This window comes from Paralichthys olivaceus, chromosome 15, assembly GCF_024713975.1.
Source record: "Paralichthys olivaceus isolate ysfri-2021 chromosome 15, ASM2471397v2, whole genome shotgun sequence".
Taxonomy (NCBI): domain Eukaryota; kingdom Metazoa; phylum Chordata; class Actinopteri; order Pleuronectiformes; family Paralichthyidae; genus Paralichthys; species Paralichthys olivaceus.
Genome location: NC_091107.1, coordinates 13,742,156 through 13,767,004, shown reverse-complemented (window position 1 = coordinate 13,767,004; position 24,849 = coordinate 13,742,156). Strand labels below are relative to the sequence as shown.

Sequence of the window (24,849 nt, the reverse complement as noted above, 5' to 3'; positions counted from 1 at the left end):
TGTTTGCATGTTGTACTTGTGATCGCTGACTATCAGTACTATCAATTTTATATTTTTCTGAATATTTCACATCTTATAGAAGCTTCTGCCCTGTGTCTCCTTTCAGCCCAATGCAGCCTACATTCTAACTGTAGTGTGATCTGGTCAGAATGATTATTTGCAGGCACTGGGCTGGTGGCAGCTCATTAGTTCACGACTGATTCTATTTGTCAAAGAAACTGTTTCTGGAAGTAAATGAGCAACGACTGACACTTTTAATTATAATGGACAAGGAACAATTTTCCAAATATATTCATTGATGTGTGGCTTTGCACACATCTATAGAGCTAACAAAAAACAAGGAACGACTTGAATGCACACCTTAATGAATCAGGACTCATTGGGCCCCTTTATGGCCCCTGACTTAGAAAACTTCTAGATCCCCCACTGCCCATTTATACACACCACATCCTTCCATCAAGTTTCATGGGAATCCATTCAGCTGTTTTTCAATAATCTTGCTTACAAACCAACCAATACAGGGACAAGGGTGAAAACAAAACCTCAAACACAAACCTCTGTGCATGTCCTCTGACCGAGGTTTTCTGTGTTTGTCGCCGCCTGGTGGCCACACGGAGGAAGTGTCGGTGGGAGCAGGGAGAGGTAGGGGGAGTGAAGGCGCACGGAGCTCAGAGCATGTCGCCTCCTGTGGCTGCACTTCACTGCTGTCGACCTTTCAGACTGAGCACATGAACGCACAAAGCTCATTTTACGCGCCTCCTCGCTATGATCCAGGCGCAGGCTCGGCGCACTGAAGCGGTTCGGCCTCTGCTCTGAGCCCGGACAGGAGAACCAGTCAGGTCCCTGACACCAGCGGGGATTTCTGTTGTTTTTTCTTCTGTCTTCTAGGACACAACTTGGCAGAGAAGTCGCTCGCTGCTGTTGTCGCCCCCGCTGCCCTGCCGGGAGGAGGTTTGTTCGCGGACACAAAGTGTGGAACAAGTGTGAGAAAGCAGGAGAGCAACAGATGTTTCTTGGTGGATATGCGGCCGGCTGAGGAATGAAAGCTGCTGCGAGGCACCGGCGGCCCTTCCAGCGGTTCTGCTGCTGTGGAGTTGGGCTGCTCGCCGTCATTTGGCTCGCACAGGTCATCCAGGCACCAGGTGAGACCTTAATATAGACATGCGGCGCGCGCCCACTCATTTTAACCCTATACATGTTTATATATCACAGGAACATGAACGACGTGCCAATGCGAAAGAAAACTATTTTAAAACATTTTATCATCTTATGCATCATATGAATCTGTTTTTATACATTCGTGTGTATATGTTTGCCCTGAAGCATGAGAGGTGCAACCAGCAGGAGATCACAATTTACACTGATGCTGTTTCACTATATTTACCTATACCATTTGAATAAAATAAACCTTAAGATAAATGAAACTGTAAAGTAAGAAGATATATATGCTGTATATAAGAGGATATGTGGGCTACATTACCCTTGAACATCAATTTAATATATTACCTGTATGATCCATGTATGCAGAGTACAACATGTAGTGCTTTATATTTGCAGCACAATCTCTAATAGGCCTCTCCTCTTTTCCATGGATCTCAAATTCCTCTTTGCTGTGGATATGAATATATATGTACTGAGCCCAAATCCTCCATCAAAAAGCGTTTCTAAGTTGAACATATACATTATTATATCATGATAAAAGTAAGATGAGCAGGTGCAAAGGTTTCCAGGTGTGATTGCAGCAATTCTAAAAGCAAAGCTTTACCCTCAAAGTGATAAACCTTGCTTCACACCATTCACCTGAAACACAGCGTTTAAATATTTAACCATTACATTATTTTCTAACACGCCTTCTAACCAGCTGCCAGCTTCGGTCCTCCTGCTTGTGATTTTAACTCCGCTCTCTCTGCAGGATTGTGACAGTTTGCTGATTACATAAATCACACCCCAATTTGTGGCGTATAATAAATCTGCTCGCTGATTATAAGTTCAGTTTATACGGTTGTTGCAGGTTCAACAGGCGTTGATTCATCTCAGAAGAAATGCCCTGTGTGACTGGGCTTGTTAAGGATTTTGTCGTCTTATCCCTTTTTACATTTCTGCCTCTTCCCAGGCTGTTAGAATAAGAATGCGTTTTTCATTCTGCTTAATAAATTCTTATTACCTGTAGACGAATGTAAATGAATTCTATTTATTTATAAATTCTTTACAGAAACTGTCATTTCATTCTATTTATAACACAATACCAAACACGTGTGATTGACATTATCCCGATTTTCTGATTTCCCCACGGTCTGATTCCTCCTCCGTCCCCACAGCATTATAAACCTGACACAGTAAGAACAGCACCATCTATAAAAGGACATGTGGTGTTAGATCATGTCACATAAATCATTGGTTTTCATCACAGTCTATGACCAGACGCACCTTCACACACAGACACACACACACACACACACACACACCTCCCCCCAGCTCATTATCCTCTCATCACCTTTTGTTATGTGGTCACACTGTCACACACACTTATCAGCAGCTTCAGTTTTCCTCTGTAATCCTATATATATGTATGTGTGTTTGTGTGTGCGTGCTGTTGAGATTTGAAGCAGTGAACTTTTTGTTCCATCTGCAGTGTTTTGATTCACGTTACGGTCTCATCCTCGTATTGCAGGATGCCGTCCTTCGCTGAAGAGTGTCCTGGTGAATGAGCCGTGTCATTAATATTTATACTTCACCTTTAAAATATGAGTGTGCCATCAACCAGAAGAGGTTTTTTGAACCGAGACCAAGGCCGCTCAACTTAAACCATGTAAGAGCTCTGGGCGAAGCATGTGGTCTGCTGTTTGTAATGGCGACAGGCAGGTTATGCTCACAATTTACTTGGAAAATATGACACATACTGTAGCATCCTGAATACCACAGCTAGTATGACTATTTATGGCATTGCTGAACACTGCCATATCAATATTGGTCAGTTTTAGTAAAACAACACTAAGTGACACTCCAATACAAACTATTTACAAGTTTATTTTATCACCATAAACTCTCAAAGGATTATGACAAACTGTACAAGCATCGACTGCCAAAAAAAGCAACAAACATGGTTGAAAGCAGTGAAGAAGTAGGAGAAACTCTCGAAAGACAAAAAAACGACGATGAGGTTTTCTGTTATTTCTTTACTTTTCGACCTTTTTTTTTATAAAAGGGAGTTTTTTTTATACTTGATTGATAATTTAAAGCCTCACTAACATCGTGTTATCACCAAGATGGCTGTCTCGCGGCAGTGAGTCGAACAGCTGACACATCCATGTCTGACAGCACAATGCAACATGGATGTTTTTTTTTTTTAGAAACTAGTACATGTTAAACCTGGAATAACATTATTTGGGATCCATGAGAACACTGGGAATTAGCTGTCAACAAACCCGCATACTATTTCTGACGAGGAAATTGTGAAAATGTGTTCACCAATAGTTTCTTATGTGCATATCCAGCAGACACACATCACCTCTGTCAGTTTGTTTATTTGCTTGTTGGTTTACTGGGTATTTAGCAGGATTACACAATTACTGGACAGATTATCATGAAACTCAGTGGAAGGATGTGTAATTGGTCGGAAAATAACTCATTACGTTTTTTATGTGGATCCTGATCAGGGGGAGAAGCAAGTCTTTTTTTACCCGACTTTCTTTTTTTCAACATTTTCTTTGATTTCTGAGAAAAAAATTCATTTAATGGAAAAAAACAGGCATGTTTACGCTGATATTTATGATATTTATGAGTGTTCATTTGGTGCAGAGCAAAATAAAAATAGGGATCTAATGAATTTAACTGTGGTTTCATTAGAGGACTGTTGGGCCTTGGCTGAGGTTTCCACTCTTAAGTGTCATTCTTGCTCTGTTTGGTCTCCACTGTGAGACACCCCTGGCTCTTTGTCTCTTCAGTGTTCTGCTGTGCTCAAGCTGGTCGCTTTGTCTGTCCCCAGTTTGGTGCTAGTGAGGTCGTGTGCAGTGGTTTTTTATCGGAGCCAAAAATAAAAAACAAGCCGAAACTTGTTAAAATCCTCTGAAGAGCTGAGGGAAGCAGATGAGTTGCTGATGATTCTCTGTGGAGTTATCACTTCAAGCCATGTTGCCCGTTGTTAGAATAAAAAGTAAATGGTTACAGCAACTACTACTTTGTAGAACCCATCCAGTCAGTTGATTGGAGTGTATACACACTAGATTGCACCAGTTTGATTCATTAGTTTGACAAACAAACAAACTAGTGCATTCTGAAAGTATTCACACACCTTCGCTGTTGCAGCTTTCTGCTAAAATCAACATATTTCCCCCATAAATCTACTGTTGATATCTTATTGTATTGTTATTTTGTTGATGTGGTTCTTCACGTGCAGGAAGAGGGATCCCTCATTTCTGACTCTCCCTGAGGGTTCAGGACAGAGGATGTCGACCTATGAATTGTGATTTGTAACTGTGTGGGCTATGCAAATAAAATTTGATCGATTTATTGATGATTCTTGAACTCTTACATAGACATTACTTTTCATTTGCAATGAAACTTGGAATTAGTCTCAGATATCTCCCATTTCTCTCGATCCTTTAATTGGAGCTCACTCGAGGTACAGTCATGATTGGATGTGGTTTTGAAACACACCTTTCTCTATAAGGTGTCACAGCTGACACTCAGTATCACAGCAAAAACCCAGTCAGGAGGTCGTAGCGACTGCCTGCGAAGCTCAGAGATTGGCCAATCAGGCCTTGGTAACAGAGGTGACAATAACCTGATGGTCATTTTGACTGAGCTGCGCTTTGAGTTTTAAAAAAAAGGCACTTCAAGGTCTCTCAAACATGTGAGAAACAAGATTCTCTGGTTTGATGACACCAATGACCTGTCAGGACCTCAGACTAGACACCGACCCAATCAAACGTCTCTGCAGACTAAGAGATGGCTCTGCACCGACTCATCAACTTGAGAGGACAGAAAATCCAGGAGTGCAACGATTGTCACATCACATTCAAGACGACTGGACACTGCAATCATGGCCAAAGAGTCTGAATACTTATTACAACATAATATCTATATTTAATTTTAAATAAATGATCAAACATTTCAATAATTAAATGTTGCATTTGTCATGCTCGGGTATAGAGTGTTGACTGAGGGAGACAATTGACTTAAATCATTGAAACATTAGGCTGCAGCAAAAATGTGAAGAACGTGAATAGATCAGATTTTCTTGTAATGCAGTGCAGATTGGTGTCAATACTTGTTTGAAGAAAATGTAATCAAGTATTAGCATAAATAGGAAATTGTTGCAGCTGGATGTGCAAACTATCTGCAGTGAAAATCAACAGGTTATATTCATTTACACATTAATAGGAGAAAGGTTACTAAATCGTACCACAACATAATCCTTATTTGAGCCTTAGTTTTTCACGTTTTGAGCTCGATGTTGTCTACGTTTAGATTTTTACTGTGGTTTGATCCCATTTAAGGTCAAATCCAAAGCACATCTTCTGTGTTTACTGCAACATAACGTTTGGTGTGAATGTCAGAGCGGAGACCTGGACGACTGCATTGTTTTCTATATGACAATATTGGACTGAGATACAAATATTTATTTACTATTAAGTAATATCCAAAGATTGAGGTTTTAGATGCAGCCGTCTTGTGGAGGATTTCACAGTCAGAGACGTTCACCACCACAGGCTGCAGTCACTCTGCCTGTGTGGAGGCCGTGAGCCTGTTTGGGGTAAGAAGTGAGGAAGCCGGTCTGTTCAGTCGATGTGTGATTGATGGGATCAAATGTCTTGTTTTTGCTGACAGAGGAGGAGGCAGCAGTGTAGTGTGTTTTGTGAATGGAGCTGATGTCTTTCCTTAAAATAATGATTTCCTCTTTAAGGCCCCGGAAGAAAGAGAAAGAGTAAATAGGTGTTCAATGATTTTCAGCTTGTGTCGTTCCGTCCATGTTCAGCATGTGTTAAGACGACATTCAAATCCATATATTTCACAACATGAGGAATATGAGAGTTTGTTAGTAAGCAAGATTGCACAAAAATTGCTGGACGGATCACCGCAAAATTTGGCGGAAGGGTGCGGTATGGTTCATGGAAGAAGAAATCAAACTTTTTCTTAGATTTTTTAGTGAATAATTTATGGATCTAAATAAAATAAATAGAGATAATTCAGAGTGTGAAAGTTGGTGCAGCTTGATTGACTGTTGGGTCTTAGTGGAGGTTTGTGCTCGACTTATAATAGCTACGGATGTGAAGAGAGATGAATTGTAGTTTATATTATTTATACCTAACATGATGATATTTATACTTGCCTTTCTACGTTCAAGCAGTGTTTATGCCGAGGGACCTGGAAGCAGGATTAAGATATTTCCATACAAACACCACATTTCGTCAGATTTCATCACTTATCCTTCTGTAACCTCTGCACACCATGTGAAGTGTCTTGAGTCAACAAATCTGAATCTAGGAAAATAATAAAATTAGGAAAATCATCACGTCTTTTATTTCAGCTTTTTCTAATGAGACGAGATGCGGCTGAAGGTGTTGGAGGCTTCGCCCCGGTTCAATGTGTGAAAGTGATGCAGAGCCATCTGTGGCAGAAACCCATTTGAATTTCATACGAGTCGAGCTCCTCTTGATGCCTCAACATGAAAGCCTTCACGTCTCCTCTCAGCCACGGCGGCTGAACTCGCCAAACAGGCTCATTGAGCTGCACACTACAAAGAGACACTACAGTGCCTGGCAATCACAAAATGCATCAGACACAGGCACCAAGCCGCTTCATAAATAAAAGGCCACTGTGTAGTGCAGGGCGTAATAACCATCTTGCTATCTTCTTGGGCCCTCGGTGGAAGGATGTCTGGGTAGCAGAGGGGGAATATGTGTATATTTCTCCCCCCCCTGGAGGAGAGATGATGAGATAGATGATGAGACAGCTCTATCTGTGGGGAGTTCCTTGGCTGTCACCCTAGTAAAGCTGTAAAAACTGGAAGCCACACAGAGATTAGCTACTGAGGAATAAAATGCAGGGAGCTGAAATACACACCTTTTAAAGATTTCAGTGCTGATGGCTCGGGACAGCTGACAGCAGCATGGAGTGAATTACTGATCATGCTGTTATCTCCCAGGGCCAGAAACATGAAACTACAGTCTGTTGAGTCCTCGCTCAACTGGAGACCAGAATAACTCGAGACAGAAAAAAGCTAATTACAACTCTTGATGATGGTGGAGAATTGTACAAAATTCTCAAACCAATTAAACAAGAAAAATATCTTTTGATTGCTACTCAGACGATTAGTTAGCGAAACAGTGGGGGATTATTTTTCTGTCAATCAACAAATTAATTGACTAAACCAATAAAAAACTATAATGGCACTTTTGAAACCACATATTAATTCACTAGATCCAGCAAATTGCACACTGTCCTTAATATCCCTAAAAAATCAAGATCCATGAATCATATAAACAAAATCCCTGCATCTGTACCCTGATCCAGATCTGCACCAAAATTAAATGGGCTCTTCCTTGGGTCATGTTTCACCCCTCCAGTTGAGTAGTTTTGCGTGATCCTGCTAACTAACAAATAAACGAAGAAAACATAACCTCCTTGGCAGAGGTAACAACAATCAAACCACAGTTTCTTTTCTTCTCTCTAACAGAAACAGAATCATCCGGTCTTCGGCCAGGCGTGAACGGTGGGACGCCGCGATGGACTCGCAGGCTGATGCAGGAGAAGTCAGACAACCAGAGCCTGGACCAGCCCCGAGCAGGTGAGTCACTCTGCTTTTAACCAGAATGATGACGTGTGTGTGCTCCTCCAGGATAGAGCAGCAACCCCCCCCCCCCCCCCCCCCCCAGAAGTGGATTAGATCATAAATATCAATCACAATAACGTGATGTTATGATGACCTTTTCAAAAATGTCTGTTTTTTATGTATCCTTTGAATCAGCCCTCATAAAGTTACAGTAGGATTTCATATTGTACATGTTCAATTCATGATATGATATTTGGAATGACGCACACAGCCAGAAAGATGTGCATGGCGAGCGCAGTATTGGTGAGGACGTGCTATAGAGAGTGTGTGTGGTAAGAGTGTGTGTGTGTGCAGGTAAACAAGGAGGGCGGAGATTCCTGCCTCTCCCCTGCAGGTGAACTGAAAGGTCATGCAGACGAAGCATTGTGTTGGTTGTCAGGAGTGTGTCGTCACTGTCAAGGCCGTGCACGGAAATACTCAGAGAGCAGATGAAGCACAAAACTCAGATTAGATTTGTTTTTTTAAGTTTACATGTCACCTTCCTTTGCTTCTCGAGTCTGGTTGCAGCCTGAATATTCTGCACAGATTCCAACTCTCCTCTTTGTGAAATTGTCACCAAGCCGTGCCTCCAATCGACAGCACATAATCAGACCTGCTCCCTCTGTGGTTCCCAGGCTGATTAGCTGGCTGGCTGACATGAGCTGCATTCATCACAGCTGACAGTTTTATTATTAAAAATTCAGTTCGGGGAGGAAATCTCTTTATTGTTGTGTGGAGATAATGAGACGGAGTAGATAAAATAACACTGCTGCAAAGGGAGGAAAGAAAAACCTTTAGCCCCACTAGGAGAATTCGACTCTGTATTTTCATATCATTTGCATTTACTTTATGACTGCTAATATTGGGTTGTCACTCACAATGTAGCATTGTAATTCTCCATTCTGTGTGGTTATTGTTCAACTCTGACAGAAATGTATGCAAGTCAAAGTTAATGATATAAAGTGCAAATAACATTTATTAGTGCAATCCTGAATATTTTACACACACAATGAATCATTTAAATCATTTTAAGAATAGATTTGAGCAGAGGACCAGCTTCCACTCAGTCGGGAAGCACAAAATCTCAGAGACTTCTCACATTTGTCTTTTTCATCACAGCCGGCGGGAAAGATCAACATGTCAGGGCAACTTAATTTATTCACAACAGGTTTATATAACATGGGCGCAGGCAGGGTTTTCTATTTTTAAGTAAGTGTAATTTAGAATAATTTTATTACTTACTTTATCAAGAGGTTTATTTAATTTGGAGGTTTTGGCTGTGACTTGGTCAGTTTATCCACCATGTGAACATAGATGTCAGTTTTAATTCTCTTCATCGTTTTATCACCAAATCTTGTCCCTCTTAAGCCATTTTAATCTTAAAACCACTCTAGGTTCTGATAATCTGATCTAGAAAAGTAATTCCACATCTCTGTGATATTACATAGTTTATATTTTTGTGGAGCTCTGCGGAATTGCAGGAACACGGACTCATAGGGGACAATTGATCCGACACCTCACTGTCATACATCCTCATTGGAGATGTTACATCAGAGGTGCTTTTTCCCCTCTACATTTGAGAGTGAAAAATGAGAATCTGTGCATCTCTCCTCCAGCGCTCCATTTGGTCTGCACAGCCATTTGTGCTTTGCTACCTGATAACACACTTAACCTTTATGAGGCTCGTCGTTATCTCTCACAAAGACACATATGCACCATGGCGAGATACTTCCCCTGGAGACGAGCAGGGCGAACAAAAGGCAGAACAGGTAGTGTAAGACGCAGCAGTGAGCGTGGCTCCGGGCTCAGGTTGCCGCCCCCCTCCTCAGCAGGCCGTCTGACAGTGATTGCATAATCTGTAGTGTGATTAAAAAGCCTGCCCCGGACCTCGGGGGATATTATCTTGGGGATTGCACAGTAGCGTCCAGCCCCAGGCTCTCTTACTGTCTTTTCATCCCTACTCCGCTTAACAAGATGGAGAAGGTGTGATCCGCCTTCAGCTGACAAGCCTCGGAGACTGCGGTTGCTAGGCAACTGAATGCTAAATTTTGAAACCCAGACAAATCTGTCTTTCAAGCATTAAAAGTACAAAGAACTAAAAATAGACGAGGAGGAGATGGAGGAGGAGGAGGAGCGGTTGAATTAATCCACATAATGTAAATGAAGAATGGCTCGTGTGTTGCTGAGGCATGTTATTTTGCTTATTTTGGCAGGCGACGCTCAGCTGAGAATAGTATTTTTCCACTGTCGTTTTTTTTCCGGGGGGGGTTTTGGGACGCCGTTGAGAAAGAGAAGCTGGTGGATAATCTAACACAAATGATCCTTGAATGGTGGAATGGTGTTATGGGGACAGACAGATTGTGCATGCCACACAAAGCAAACAGAAGTTAACACAAGCGTTATTTGTAGTTATGTGAGGTTTCAGAAAAATTTGACCCAGAGAGATGTTTGGATGTTGCTCAATACAATCCGCATTTCTGTCCACCAGGCTCAGGATTTGATGGTGTTGTATGAGTACGATTAGGCCGAGCTGCTTCAGATTTTGTGTTTACTTCTGTCACACCGGAGTAACATGATGTTTGGTGTGTTTATTGACGGGCGAGGGGATTGGTGCGGTTTGAAGCCCTGCTGTCGTTTCATCAATGTTGTATTCAAAGTGCCTCAAAGGAAAGCAAATCAAAGAACAAATGCATAATTGAATTTACATTACACACCTGGATGAAATATTTATTTTTTGATTCCTCATGTAAAATGCAGCAGTGCTGCAGAGGTTTGTGCGTGTGTGTGTGTGGGTGTGTGGGTGTGAATTCACTAGCGGCAGTTTGGATGATGCATGATAGGACTTGACTCAGTGTGCCAGTCGATACCGTAGCTTGACTCCAGGACACCCCGCAGACTTCCAGGTCGATAGCATTAGTCCGTCCTGCCCACATTCACGGCACTGAAGCCTCCTGCAGCAGATTGACTCTGAGAGACATCAGCAAACCTTCTGGTCAAAGATCTAATCTGCTCCATATGCGTCATTATTTTGCACTTCAATAATAATGTGTAAAACAACCATAAACAGTGCTACACAGTTAAACTATACAGCATAGAGTTCGTACCTACACCAAGGCCCAACAGTCCCGTTATGAAACCACATTTGAATTCACTGGAACAGATTTTTATTATCTGCACCGAATTACACACAGTCATAAACATCAGTCCTCTAAATGTGCCTGATTTAAAAAAAATTCAAGATCCATTATTTTTTCTCTGAGTAATCAATGAAAATGTTGAAATACATCTCACATTGTCCTGGATCCACACCAAAATTTAACTGCCTCTTCCCGGAGTCACATCCCACCTCTCTACAAAATGTCATGGAAATCAGTTGAGTAGTTTTTTGTGTAATTCTGCTAAATTAAAAAACAAATAAAACATAACCTGAGGTAGTAAAAGACAGAAAACTGCATCCTTTTTGATATAAGTAATATCCACCCTGCCACACCACAACAAACCAGTAACTATTTAATGCCCAGCTGTTGTTTGAAATAGACAACAGTGTTTTATAATTAGAATGGCACTCAGTATAGCACATTCCTCTGCCAAGGCTGAACAAACCCACACAGGAGTGTCTAGTTCTTATAGTAGAAATAAAAAATAAAAAAGAAAGTGGTCCGGTCACGTAAATTATTTATTTTTCATAAAACATCGTAAATAATGAAAGTGAAAAATAATTCCTTTTCATCAGTACCAAAATGTAATGGGTTCGTCCGAGGCCTCGTCCCTCCTCTCAGTTCAGTAGTTTTCCTGCAAACAAATAAACTGACAAACACACACGGGTGAAAACATAACCTCCTAGGTGGAGGTAATAAATGTCGTAGCGCAGCAACTAGAAGCTAATAAAGTTTTATTGAGTGCACTCAGCGTGTTTCGGCTAAAAGCAGATGCATTAGTCAAATTTACACTTTGCTTCTTTTTATATTTTCACCTCTTCCTGGAAAAGTTCAATAAAACAAATAAACAACTCATAATTGCTACTTTGCAGTCAGCTGTTCTGGATATTGAAAAATCACGAGGCACAAGGGAACGAGAGTAAATTAAAAACAATCGTCAATTCCTTCCCCTGCAGGCCAAGACTTTAGATGATGTTTCATTCATTGTTCTTTTCTCGAAGAAAAAAATTGTGTTGGTTGACTTTTTTAGTTGTTGCTCAACTAAGCAATAAAATAACTTCTATCTTTAATCCACTTTCTGTTAACATCTAGTTAACAAGATGTTCAACATCAATTATCTCAAGCCATTTTTTAAACTGGGAAAGAATCAACATTAGCTACATTATGGTAATATCATTGGTCATCTCTCCTCTATTAATTAATGGACCTCAATGACAAAATTAGGGACACAACATCTATGAGTGTGTGAAACCTGGAGCAGCTTGATTGAATTTGAGGAGACTTTTGGGCCCTTGGTGTGTGTGGTATGTTCTCCACTGTGGTGCCATTGTAGCTGTCAATGGATCTAAAAACCTAGGCACCACACATAAGGACCCAGTACACACTCGGTATTAACATGTGGTCTTTGTGATCTGATCTCAAGTGGACACCTTTAAGTACAGGTGTGAACCCACTCCCATCAAAAGTAGATCTGATCACGCCAGAGTACATTCGGAGGTTGGTCTGGGCCACAATTGTCCTGATGCATGTGGGGACACATTCTAATGTCAGGTGTGTGCACACGACCTCAGACCTGTCCACTTCTGATCGGAACACAAAGACCACATGTTAATACCAGGTGTGTGGGGCCTATTTCAACAATGTGACGAGTGTTGTTTGGTTATTCTTTAGTTTAGTCTGATCTTCACACTTGCTACTGACACAGCATGTCACTTCACATGCTGCCTCACAGCCGACTACATCTCCAGATCAAGTCATCTCACAGCTGCAGCATCATGTGAAAGCCAATGATGTGTTTGTAAATGAAGGAGGATGTAAAAACATACAATACTCAGAGTTATTGAGTGATCGTGCTAAAGAAATCGTCTCTTTGCCGTTTCACCTTTTTGTCAGTGAGCGATGATTCAACCAGATCATTAGAGCTTCACTCATTACATCCACCCTCTTGCTGCATTCTGCTGCACAGGAAGTGATGTTCGTCATGTCTGAGCAGACGCCGCAGCGGCAGGTTCAGTGCAGCAACTGTGTGAAAGGTTGAGGAATCTGTGGGTTATTGAGAAGTTCAGCTTGTGTAAGAATGAATCAGAGATCTGTGAAGTGATGTGATGACTGACAGACAGAAGCAGATCAGAGGTGGCGGAGTTGTGGGAGCACTTTGTGATCGCGGCAGAGAAAAGACACCAGGAGCAGTAATGTTAGAGGTCTGAGCACAGAGCCATGTCTCACCGCATGACTTCTGACTTCAAAATCACTAATTGTATCGAGATGGCTTGATGTCACATCTGGATTAGATCCCAGATTTGGGAAGTAGCAGATGTGCAATTCGTCTTCAACGTGTGTGTTTCAGTTTATGGCTTTGTGTTGTGAAACCACAGCGCAACAGTCTTGGTGAAACAAATTCCTGTCCAGCAGCCTTCAGTAAACCAGTACGCACTTTCTGTCCCCATGTATCCCCCCCCCCCCCGTTCTCTCAGACCTCTCCTGAGGGTTTGTGAGGAAAAATAAATATTTTTAGACATTACGGTCCAGAGCTGCTGTCACTTCTCTTTTTTCATTTTTCATAAACCCTAACCATGGGAAACACATATTCACCTCCCCCCTTTCTCACTGTTCATGCAATCGCCTTGCCTTTGGCTTCCTACTGCCACCCATCAGAAAAAAGAAAAAAAAAAAGCTGCCCCCGGGGAGAGGGTCTCCATAGCAACTGCCTTCACCAGAGCAACTCCTCAAAGCGTCCATCTGAGCTGCATGTCGCAGCCCCTTCGTTTCCACCTACTGCAGAACCTGGGAGTTTGTGTTTTGGGACAGAGAGGACGCTGGGAGTCGTCCAGGGCTGTGAGACAGGACGCCACAGGCCAAACAAGAGGGTGGAAGAAATAGAATCGGAGAGAGAGAGAGACAGAGAGAGAGAGAGAGAGAGAGAGAGAGAGAGAGCACAGATGTCCAACAGCTGATCAGCGTGACAGGCCTCTTCAGAAGACGCACACAGGGCAGCCTCACATTCAGGCTCTGCTCCGTGCAATAAGATGACAGAAAGTTTACATGCTAAGCCTCGATGATTTAGTGGATGAGCCCTGCCCTACAATAACAGCTGGCACATGGATGAAATAGGTTTTACCGGATTCGACTAAGCGAGCAGAAGACAAAGGCACGGTGGCTTCTACTCACTTCTACTGCAGGCCTTAAAATTGATACACAAGAAGCAGAAGTAAGAATGCGGGCGGCACAGACGCACATGTGTAAACAGTGGTGCACAAACATTTACATTTTCTGACTGAACATGGAAAAGTCACTGTCCTCTCCCCGGGACCATATGGCCTCCTCCTCTCTGCCATTGACACAGCAGTGTCAAAGATTAAATCTCATATCCCTCATCGCAAGGGACCAGATCTTAATCCACGCAGTCTGTTGTTCAGTTTCCTTGCAGCCACAGTGTGCATCGTGACGGCTGCACTGTGCTTATTGTGTGGCTGTCGACCCACTGTTGTCTCACACAGCACAGGAGCTATAAATAGCTCTGTGCTCCCCCGTAGTTTAAATTCATCCAGCTCTGCTCTGAGTTGTAAATTGGAGCTGCACCACTCTCTCTTTCTCTCTCTCTCTCTCGCTCTCTCTCTCGCTCTCTGGTAACGTGGAGGGAGCAGAGGGAGGCTGAGCTGTCATCAACAGTCTTCTTTATCTTTTCCACTCGAGGAAGAACAGGAAGCAGCTGCCACTTTCGCTTCCACCTCACTTCCTGTCTCGGGCCTTGAGTGCAAGGCGAACACTGTGTCTGCAATATGTTGTGGTTTGTGCTGAGTATGAAATGTGACAAACAGGATGATTTCTGTTTTTTATGTGCATGTTCACTTTGAAATGGCTGGATGTAATGAAAGAAGCTAATAGCTTTTTTATCAGATATCAGGAGAAACAACATCTTATAGAGGACATTAATTAAACTGTGTGTAATTTGTTCCCTAAATTTATTTTCTCTAAAATGAGCAGGTATTTGCTGCAGGCATTTGCTCATTATAGGGCACCCGACTTTGTGAGTCACATCATTTGAACCTGTCAGCATCCATTTGTTTTTGAGTGTTTGATGTCACAAGGCATTTAGGCTGATTTTTTATTTTATTTGCAGCTTCCAAATTTTTTTTTTTAATTAGAAAAGGAAAAAACTCTGAAAACTAAATGAAATGTTCATGTTTGCCCTCCTCCCACAGCCATCCACGAGTTTCCAGAGGACATATTTACCAAGGAGCAGAGGAGGAAGGGGGCTGTGTTGCTTCATACACTCTGTGTGAGTATTTCACACAGAATGGACCCAATTTTTTTCCTTTTTGTTTACATGCTGGACTCCTCACGCTCAGATCTGATGATTTATTACAAATAGAGGCGTGTGTGTGTGTGTGTGTGTGTGTGTGTGTGTGTGTGTGTGTGTGTGTGTGTGTGTCCCTCCACTCTCTGATCTGTGCTCAACAACTCTACAGGCCATTTACATGTTCTACGCTCTGGCCATCGTGTGTGAAGACTACTTTGTCCCTTCCCTTGAGAAAATATCTGAGGTGAGCATCAACCCGCCTTCGAATACACTTTTCTTAAATCAACAGATCATTATTTCATTTGTTTTATGGTTTTTTTAACCTTTCAGAACCTGCAGCTCAGCGAAGATGTGGCCGGAGCGACGTTCATGGCGGCAGGAAGCTCCGCTCCAGAGCTTTTCACCTCTCTCATCGGTGAGTAGCTCAGCCAGTTTAGAGAGTACTTACTTTAGTTAATAATAATTAAGTTTTAATTATTCAGATTTAAAGAGAGAAATGAAGTTAGCAATTTCTGCAGTAGCAAAATCATCCATGAGATGTCAGCAAAGTCCAACTTCTGTAACCCCAATTACACTCTTGATTTTCACCACCTCTATCTATAGTCTCTGTGTGTGTGTGTGTGTGTGTGTGTGTGTGTGTGTGTGTGTGCGTGCGTGCGTGCGTGCGTGCGTGCGTGCGTGCTGCAGTGATTTCGATCTCATCTGAAACCAAACAAAGCGAGACACTAAATGGACACATCTGACTCCCTCTCTTTCTCCCCCCTGTCCCTCTGTCTCCCACCCTCAGGTGTTTTCATCACTAAAGGAGACGTCGGCGTCGGCACCATCGTGGGCTCGGCTGTCTTCAACATCCTGGTCATCATTGGCCTCAGTGGGATTTTTGCAGGCCAGGTAGAAATTTAAACAAAATGTTTTTGTGTTCTGTGTAGATGTCACTGAGAGTGAACACTAACATTTATAACTTCACTCCTCAGACAGTGGCTCTGACATGGTGGTCTCTGTTTAGAGATTCCTCCTACTACATCCTCTCCGTACTGATGCTCATCATGGTGAGATCTGCTGTTCTCCTCGAGAATCAACCTGTTTGCAGCTTTGACTTTTCCACGTTGTGTTTTAAATAATCGACTTTGTTCTCTCTCTAGGTTATCTATGATGCTAGAGTCGTCTGGTGAGTTCATGCACTTTTGAATTATGTTCATCATTTCTTTATTCCTGTCTTATACAGTTGTCCGTGGGTGTGTCCGCAAGTAATTTCGGCAAACTGGGTCCAAATGTTCAGGGAATGATTTATGTGATTGGTTGAGGGTCAAGATCAAACAAAACGGGTTTTGGTGGTTTCGTTTTGTTTTTTTGTGAACGCGATACCTCAGGAACACCTCCAGGGAATATTTTCCTATTTTTTTGTATTTCATACAAACATTCAGTTGGATTTACAGATGAACTGATTAGAATTTGGTGGCCAAAGGTTCAATTTCAAGGTCACAGAGACCTCACAACTCACGCAAATTTCCCCATTGTGGGATGAATAAAGGATTATCTTATCTTATGAATGTGTTATCTTAACAAAATCTCAAGAGAATCCTTTTAGATTCGGCACAAACGTTCAATTGGACTCACAGATGAACTGATTAGATTCAAGTGGTCAAAGGTCAAAGGTCACAGTGGCCTTCTTCAAATTTTGACCGGTTGACTCAAATATGATCTGGTAAGATTTCAGTTGACAGTCACAGAGGATTAAGGGCAGAGGATGTCACAACTTGTACAGATTGTGAAGCCCAATTAGAATTTTGATTTGTGAATTAGGGCTACAAAAATACTATTACATGATTATTGATTTTATGAGTCTGGAAAAAAAAGATTTAGACTGGAATTGCACAGTTGTAGGCGGCGAACAACCACTTCTGCCTTTCGTACATGTTGCAGTATTTGCTTTATTTCCCGATGACGACGTTTTACACTGTTTTCACAGATACTAAACGTATAAATCAGTTGAGGTTTATCCTGGAGGCTCAGCTTGTTTGAAAGGTCTTCAAACTTCCTGCTCTTTCTTTAAACGTGGAGAAAAGGAGCTGAAATTCCTGTTTACACTAACTCACATTCACATCATCACTGAAACGTCACAGATTTACTTTATGCTCATTTGAAATCACGGCAAAATCACATAAATACCGTTCGATTAAAATGTGTGAAAAAATGCTCTGAATAATTGTTTTTAACAAGCGGTGCGTATGATCACAGTTCTGGAGCAGCACTCCCACAGTGGCTGTGTTCTGTATTCGTGTGGAAATTCATCTCCTTCGTCTCCTGCTCTGATTGGTGTCATGCCCTCTTCCTCGAACCTGTGTCATCACAATCATGAAGTCGAGGGTGTCAACGAGGTGATTGTGCAGTCCGTGATTGTGCAGCAAGTTAAATCGATTCACTTCAAAAAAACAAAACACCTCCATGTGTGTTTCCAGTCAGCCACTGCTCATTACAGAATTGGCACAGGTTCAATTTAAAATCTGCTGTCAAATGACTTTTCATTTGTCTCATTTGTGTGGAGGAGGTCTGTGTCATCTGGGGCACACACTCAGCAATTTGGAGCTTGTTAGATTGATTTAGAAATAGTTGTTGGACTGATTTCTTTTGTGCAGCCTTTTCCTTCTAAACACGCTCATTTAGTGCTTCCAAGCTGTTGTGAATGTTTTCTTTTGGCCTTTTAAAAAATGGGCTTTCCATTGTTGTATATGTCAGTGGTTTTAATGAAAGAGTAGATTTAATCCTGGATTTAATGTCAGTGCTTTCCTCAGTGATAAATGACAGACTGTTATTGAATTGCAGCGAGCAGAGCCAAAGCCGCCTGGCTGTATTTCACCTCACCCCCTGTTCCTCTGCATCCACTGTGGCAGATTTGTGTTGTAGCTGAGTTTGCCAAATCACTGCATGCTCACCTCGCCCTATCTGAGTCTGCACATGTGCAGCAGTGCAGTCCGACCAGGCTCAGGGGAACAGCAAGAGATCCGTTTGGGTGTTTGTTAGGGAGGATGTGCACACACAGGTGTAGTGTGTGAGTAGAAGTGTGAACGGCTCCTTATGTGTTGTGTTGCATTTGTATTCCATGTGGATAGAGATGTCATCACATGGAGATTTTAATAATCAGAGAAATATATCATATAATATATATACTTTTTATAATATCACAAGTTTCCAGCTGAGCCTTGGCCACTTCAAACCAGTGAGAAAATCAAGGAGAACACCACTATAGTAATATATTGTGTGAAATAACCCAACCTGTTCTTATTTTGTCATGTGTATGTAAGATATTACAATCTAGAAATAATACATATTTGTTATCTTACAAAAGTCTTGTTTATAGAGACATAAGTAGAGAGTTGATGTGTGAATGTGTTGTTTCTTTTACTTTACTAGAATGGCCCAATAGTCCCCTCATAAATTCACTAGATCAGGATTTTTATTTAAACTGGACCAAAGTGCACAAGCTTGTAAATGTCAGTTTAAACGTGCCCGATTCTTTCATCAAGACTCATGAATTAAGGGAAATATTGAAGAATGCTTCACAATGTTAAAGAAAGTGGAACATTTCCTGAATCTGCCCACTGACCCAGATCTGCACAGAAGTTGAATCAGTTCTTTCCTGACTCATACTGATTCCTTCCATGTTTTGTGGAAATGTGTCGTAGTAGTTTTTGTGTGATCTTGCTTGCAAACCAACAAACAAACGGACAGGGATGAAACATAACCTCCTGAAGGTGGAGGTAGTGAAAATGTTATTCTCTTTAATTCGTATCATACGTATTTTAAATGTACATTCAAAATGCATTGTCCTCATATCAGACGCCGCTGTCCGTCAGCAGGATAGTGACATTTTAAATAGATGTTCAGTAAGTTTGTTGTGTGTGAGACCAGACTAACACAAATCTATTGCTCACTGTGCAGGTGGGAGTCCCTGCTCCTCATGACCATGTATGTAATCTACATTATAATCATGAAGTAAGTTTTAAAAAAAGACCAAACTTCCTCATCAGTCATCAATTCGCACTCTGCGTCTACGGATCTAAACCAACAGCTTCTGCTTGATCACAGGTTCAACTCCCAGCTCCGGGCGTTGGTGACGCGTCAGTTGAGAAACACTGAGCCGTGCTGCCTCAGATCAGACGATCACAGAGAGGACAAGATGGGGGAGGACGCCTCCGCTTGCAACACCTCCATGGTGCTGCTCAACAAAGGTCAGAGGACGTTACTGCTCAGGCTGATAAACGTGACCGCAAGTTTCTTATGCCACTGCACCGCTGACAGCCAGGGCCGCAGGCATTATGCTAACGAGTTGTCCATCCATCCCATTGTTGTGAACATGATATCTCAAGATTGCCTAGAGAGAACTTCTTCAGATATGGCACAACCGGTTATTTGTAGATGAAGATGAACTGATTTGATTTTCATGGTCAAAGGTCAAGGTCACAGTGGCCAGTTGAACATGATATCTCGAGTCTGCCTGCAGGGAATTTCTTCAAGACTCCAACTCACATGCTGCTCAGAATGTTCCAAATACCGGAGTTGGGAAATTGTTGTTCAGACTTCAGTGTGCTTTGCAGATTTGTTACGTGTTTAATTCTTGTCTCTCAGGACAACATCACGGTCAGGAGCCTCCTCCTGTCATCATGGTGGATGAGCTTCTGATCCTTAACCCCCACAAACTGTCCTTCTCTGAGGCCGGCCTGCGCATCATGATCACCCCTCACTTCTCCCCCCGCACCAGGCTCTCCATGGCAGGACGCATGCTCATCAGTGAGGTACATGACGCACATCACAGGTTATCAGATCGGCACTGGAGCTCTCTGACAAACACATCCTGCTCTCCCCTCACAGAGACAGAGGCTGATCCGGACTTCGAAAAACCAGCGGGACAGCGAGGCGAGCTCCGGGTCGAGAGGCGGGTCGGCCAGCAACAGTCTGAAGAGGGCGGGCTCCTGCACTCTGGAGAACGGAGGAGGGAGGCCGGGGATGGGGGACGCAGATTTGGGAGACAAGCCGGGGGTCGAGGTCTGTCAGCAAGAGGAAGAGGATGAATATGGGATTTTCAGTCCTGTGCGGATACCAGGTGAGAAAGAGCCAATCCTTTCTTAAATAGATCAGAGCGGTTTGATTTATTTGTTTACCTGTTGAATCCCGAGCCAGTTGATCACCTCACATGATCCCGTCGGCCCTGGCTCTCCTTCTTCACAGGTGGCTGCTGTGCGAGGGTGAAGTGGGTGATCACTTGGCCTCTGGGCCTCCTGCTCTTCTGCACTGTGCCTAACTGTGTTCTGCCACGCTGGCACCGCTGGTTCATGGTCACCTTCGTGGCCTCCACCCTGTGGATCGCCATCTTCTCCTACCTCATGGTGTGGATGGTAAGGAGGCAGGATTATGTGTCACCTTAAATTGTTCTCTTGGTCTACACTGTGTCGTGAAAAGCTGCCGTTAGCTTATGTTTCTTAATGATTTTATCAGGTCACCATCATCAGCTTCACACTAGACATCCCAGACTACATCATGGGAATAACCTTCCTGGCGGCAGGAACCAGTGTGCCAGACTGCATGGCGAGTCTGATTGTAGCACGGCAAGGTAAAGAAAACAGCGTCCAACTTATTATTCTATATCTCTTAGTCCTTTCTCCATTTTTCAGTCATGTTTCCCGTCTCTTCTCAGGCATGGGCGACATGGCGGTGTCTAACTCCATAGGCAGCAATATCTTTGACATCCTGCTGGGTCTGGGTTTCCCCTGGGCTCTGCGCACCCTGGTGGTGGATCATGGATCATCAGTATGCACTAACTTTATCACAATACAAATCATTGTTACTGATGTCTTCATGCATTTTGACAGAGTAGAGCTTTTGTATGATCACGTCTGTTCGAGGTCATAAAATGGTGACACTTGTTTTTTCTTCACAGGTCTTCATAAATAATAAAGGACTGGTGTATTCTGTCGTCTTGCTGCTGGCGTCTGTGTTCCTGACAGTGAGTGAACACTACACTACACTACATACCAAACATTAATATATAAATGGGAAATAACTGAAAAATAAAATGTCTAAAACTCTAGAGCCCAAACGATATGGATTTTTGGGGCTGAAGACGATACCGATATTAGTAAAACATTTCTGATTGGCGATCAGAATTAAGATGCTGTTATCAAACCCTTGTATTTGATGCTTAATATTTCACAGGTTAACCCTCAACTTTATTATTAACAACTCTGAATAAAAAGAAAATACAAACTTTTCAGTTTTGCGTAATTTTCCCAAAGTAAAAACCAAAACAAATGCGGATGTAAAACGTAACCTCCTTGGTGGGGGTGAGAAACAGGTACGGTTGCTGCCTGTCTTCCTCTGTGTTCCCCAATTCTCTCTTCTTTGAACTGTCAACAAAGACAATATGCCCAAAAATGCCTTTAGAAAAATAAATGCACATCTTCTCTGTAGCGTTTTTTACAGTGGTGCACATTGGCGATCCCGGTGTATAAATGTCGATATAGATGTTTCTGTGGAATGCTCATATCAGGTGTTATTATCAGCCAACCAATACATTGGTTGTTATAAATGCAACCTTGATCTGACCTACATACTTTCCACTAGTTGAGTGTTAGAAGGAGGTAGTTAAAACGGCTATACAAATATTTTGTACTGTATTTTAGGCCCTAAATGGTGTTGAAATATTTGAAAAAATAATATTATTATGACTAGAAGTCTTATATTTCCAGATTTAAAGGATTATTTCTTCATGTCAGAGCTTGATGTTGTTTCAGCTAAAGCTGTTCAGGTGAATCTTTTCGTCTGTCCCTCACCACTGTTTCTCCCCCTGCAGGTGACGAGTGTTCATCTGAACCACTGGAAGCTGGATCGTCGGCTGGGTCTGGGCCTGATTTTTCTCTACGCCATCTTCCTGCTCTGCTCCATCCTCTTCGGGCAGATGTGAGGCCTTAAAAGGTCAAAGGTCGAGCCCTGTCAGACAAACACACCGAGTACCTACCTGGCTACGTCACGTACTCTCTCCCGAAGCCAAAACAAAAGAGTGACAGCGTTGCCGTGTTCCTTGTGAGAGTGTGTGTGCACCTCCGTAAGATTAGTTAGAGTGACGCATACAACTACACAAACACGAAGTCTTTTATCAATAGCACAGTTGTTTTTTCTTTTTCCTCCTTTTCGTGCAGTGCAGTGTGAAGCAGTCAGTCTGTAATGTGGCAGATCAGGAAACTAACTGTTCTGGTAGTAGTTTGGTTGTTGCACAGTGTTGTGGCTGTGCACTGATATTCGTTGATATTTATAAATCCTAAGTGAGCAAAAATTTCAATTCTGTAACAATGTGAATTTATATTTCATAGAATTTTAATGCACAGAAATGAATTTTATTCCTAAAGAATCAACCCTGAGCGCCGCTGCGTCTTGTTAAAGTTCGCTCTAAATCTAAATCTAAATTTTGTGCTATCAGTATTTTATTAACAGCCTTGAGGCATTGACAAACTTATTATTGACTATCACACTAACCCTAACCCTAATCGTTAGTGCCTCCTGCATTGAGCACAAGTGAAGGTCTTGATGACACAAAGGTCAGGGACCGTCCCTGCAGCTCTTCTCCTCCATCGACTGTTCACTTTATTTATTTCTATTTTTAATGTTTGTGTTCTGAACGCTGCTAAAGCCGAGCAACTTATCTACAGATCAATAGAGGAGGTTGTTTTTCACCTGTCCGTTTGTTTTTGAGCAGGATTAGACAAAAATAACAGATTTCCACGAAACTTTCTCTAAGGATGGGATATAGTTCAGGAAACCCAGATTACATTTAGGTGCAAATCCAGGAATTTTCTTTCATTCTAACATTGTGAGGTTCCCAGGGAATAATTTGTGGATTTTGATCCACGTGCACATTTGGGGAACTGATATCTAATTTAAAAATAATAATAAAATTTAGTGCAGCTTGATTGAATTTGTTTGGCCTCTAGTTTCCCTGCATCTTATCTGCAGTTATGGTTCATTACTGCAGTTTTAAATGAGACTAGCCAATTAAACTCCACTACAGGCAGCAGAACGGAACTAAACCAGTTGGGAACCATAATGTGACAGTATTCATCAGGTGGCTTTTATTTAACTAATTAACATCTTTCCTCCAAAGATGTAAAAAAGAAAAAGTAATCCTTAAATACTTTGTCATGCACCAGATGATGAACTTGTCTGTCGACCTTAGGTTTGAAGATGTTTTTGAATGTACACCCTCACTGTGGAAATATTTACATGCATTAAAATGTAGCAGCAAAGAACCTGTGAACACACTACGATGGAATATTAGCTCTGCAGCGAAGGGTCGTGTGTACTGAGGACTTTTAGAACAGAAACACTGATATTAAAAATGCACATTATTGTGACAATATTTGAAAGATTTTTGACTCATTACCTAGAAGCAAGTATTGGTACAGATTAGTGGATGTAAGAAAAAAGATGAACCTAGTGTTACAGTATTTGTAGGAGGTCTTATTACTATGAAATTAATATAATGTACTTCTTTGAGTGTCACAGACTTTGAGTGCAGGTTAGTTGTAAAACTTCACCTTTACGTACGACAATCGATGTTTGTATTGTTTCTTGTACATTTAAAGAGATTTAAGTCACTTTGGTGGAACATTTTTACAGTGAGCAAAAACCTGTTTCAGCGCACACGCAGAAAAATAACAATAATAAACTATAAAACTCTATATTTATACTGTGTGTGTGTATTATAGCAAATAATGCTGCATCTTCTGCACATATATATAAACCAGCTGCTTTTCTGTTCTGCAGAGAAAAAACATTTCATTCCTGTTGATAAAATTCGTCTTAGGTTTTGTGCTGTCAGTTTTTGGTATTTGCTGTTATTTTACCCATGAATTTAAAATCTGTTCCACCAAAGGGATGAGAGATTTTTGTTTTTGGATCGCTGTATAATTATGATTGTCTACTTGACTTAACACTTTGTACTGTTTGTAAATGTTAAATAATTTACATAGTTTTACAACAAATGTCTGACAGAGACTAGTTTTGTGGTGTTTTTTGATATTTTTTAAGAAATTACATATTGTAAACCTGCTTGTGAATTATAATTATAATAAGAGAACTAATTGATATTTTGTCACTTTGTTTAGTGGAACATGAAGACTTTAACTTTGTTATGAATTCTACTGCAGTTGTGTATTTTCATATTTGAATCTTTTCACCATGACGTTTTTCTTTTATTTCAGTGTTGATTCATCGACATATTCAACCTCATGTCACCTCGTTTCATGTGAGGGAAGAAAAAAAGAGACTCCGGTTTACAGGTTGAAATTAAGTAGAAAATATTTTATTGAATATTTAAAATTATAAGAATATAGTTCTTCTATTGTTGTTTCCGTGGCTGAGAGTTTATTGAAATTTTAATTGGACACATACCAATTAATTTAAATGACAAGTATTTGCCCCTTTTTATACTGAATTCTCTCAAAAAACATTTACACAATGTGTAGTTCGATTTTAAACACACTTCTTTTCCCAATAATGCATCTAAATGTGGTTTCAGGGTAACAGAT

The 24,849-nt window shown here is 41.5% G+C and overlaps 1 protein-coding gene across 1 annotated transcript; it reads left to right on the top strand.

Moving 5' to 3' along the window:
* The first annotated feature begins 613 nt into the window (after positions 1-613).
* On the top strand, positions 614-24,587 carry LOC109628348 (sodium/potassium/calcium exchanger 3-like). Its single transcript, XM_020085424.2, has 17 exons — positions 614-1,142; positions 7,679-7,789; positions 15,174-15,250; positions 15,441-15,515; positions 15,602-15,686; positions 16,059-16,162; positions 16,246-16,320; positions 16,414-16,439; positions 19,211-19,264; positions 19,358-19,500; positions 19,898-20,064; positions 20,141-20,372; positions 20,498-20,664; positions 20,765-20,879; positions 20,964-21,076; positions 21,207-21,272; positions 22,119-24,587. Exons 1-17 carry the CDS (start codon positions 1,040-1,042, stop codon positions 22,227-22,229), a joined length of 1,824 nt encoding a protein of 607 aa, XP_019940983.1. The 5' UTR covers positions 614-1,039; the 3' UTR covers positions 22,230-24,587.
* The last annotated feature ends 262 nt before the right edge of the window (positions 24,588-24,849 follow it).

Excerpts from the sequence above, each read along its gene's own strand:
- LOC109628348 (XM_020085424.2), top strand. The coding sequence starts at position 1,040 with ATGAAAGCTGCTGCGAGGCACCGGCGGCCCTTCCAGCGGTTCTGCTGC. Across the intron at positions 21,077-21,206 it reads TGGTGGATCATGGATCATCA|GTCTTCATAAATAATAAAGG; the intron begins GTATGCACTAAC and ends TTTTCTTCACAG. Across the intron at positions 21,273-22,118 it reads TGGCGTCTGTGTTCCTGACA|GTGACGAGTGTTCATCTGAA; the intron begins GTGAGTGAACAC and ends CTCCCCCTGCAG.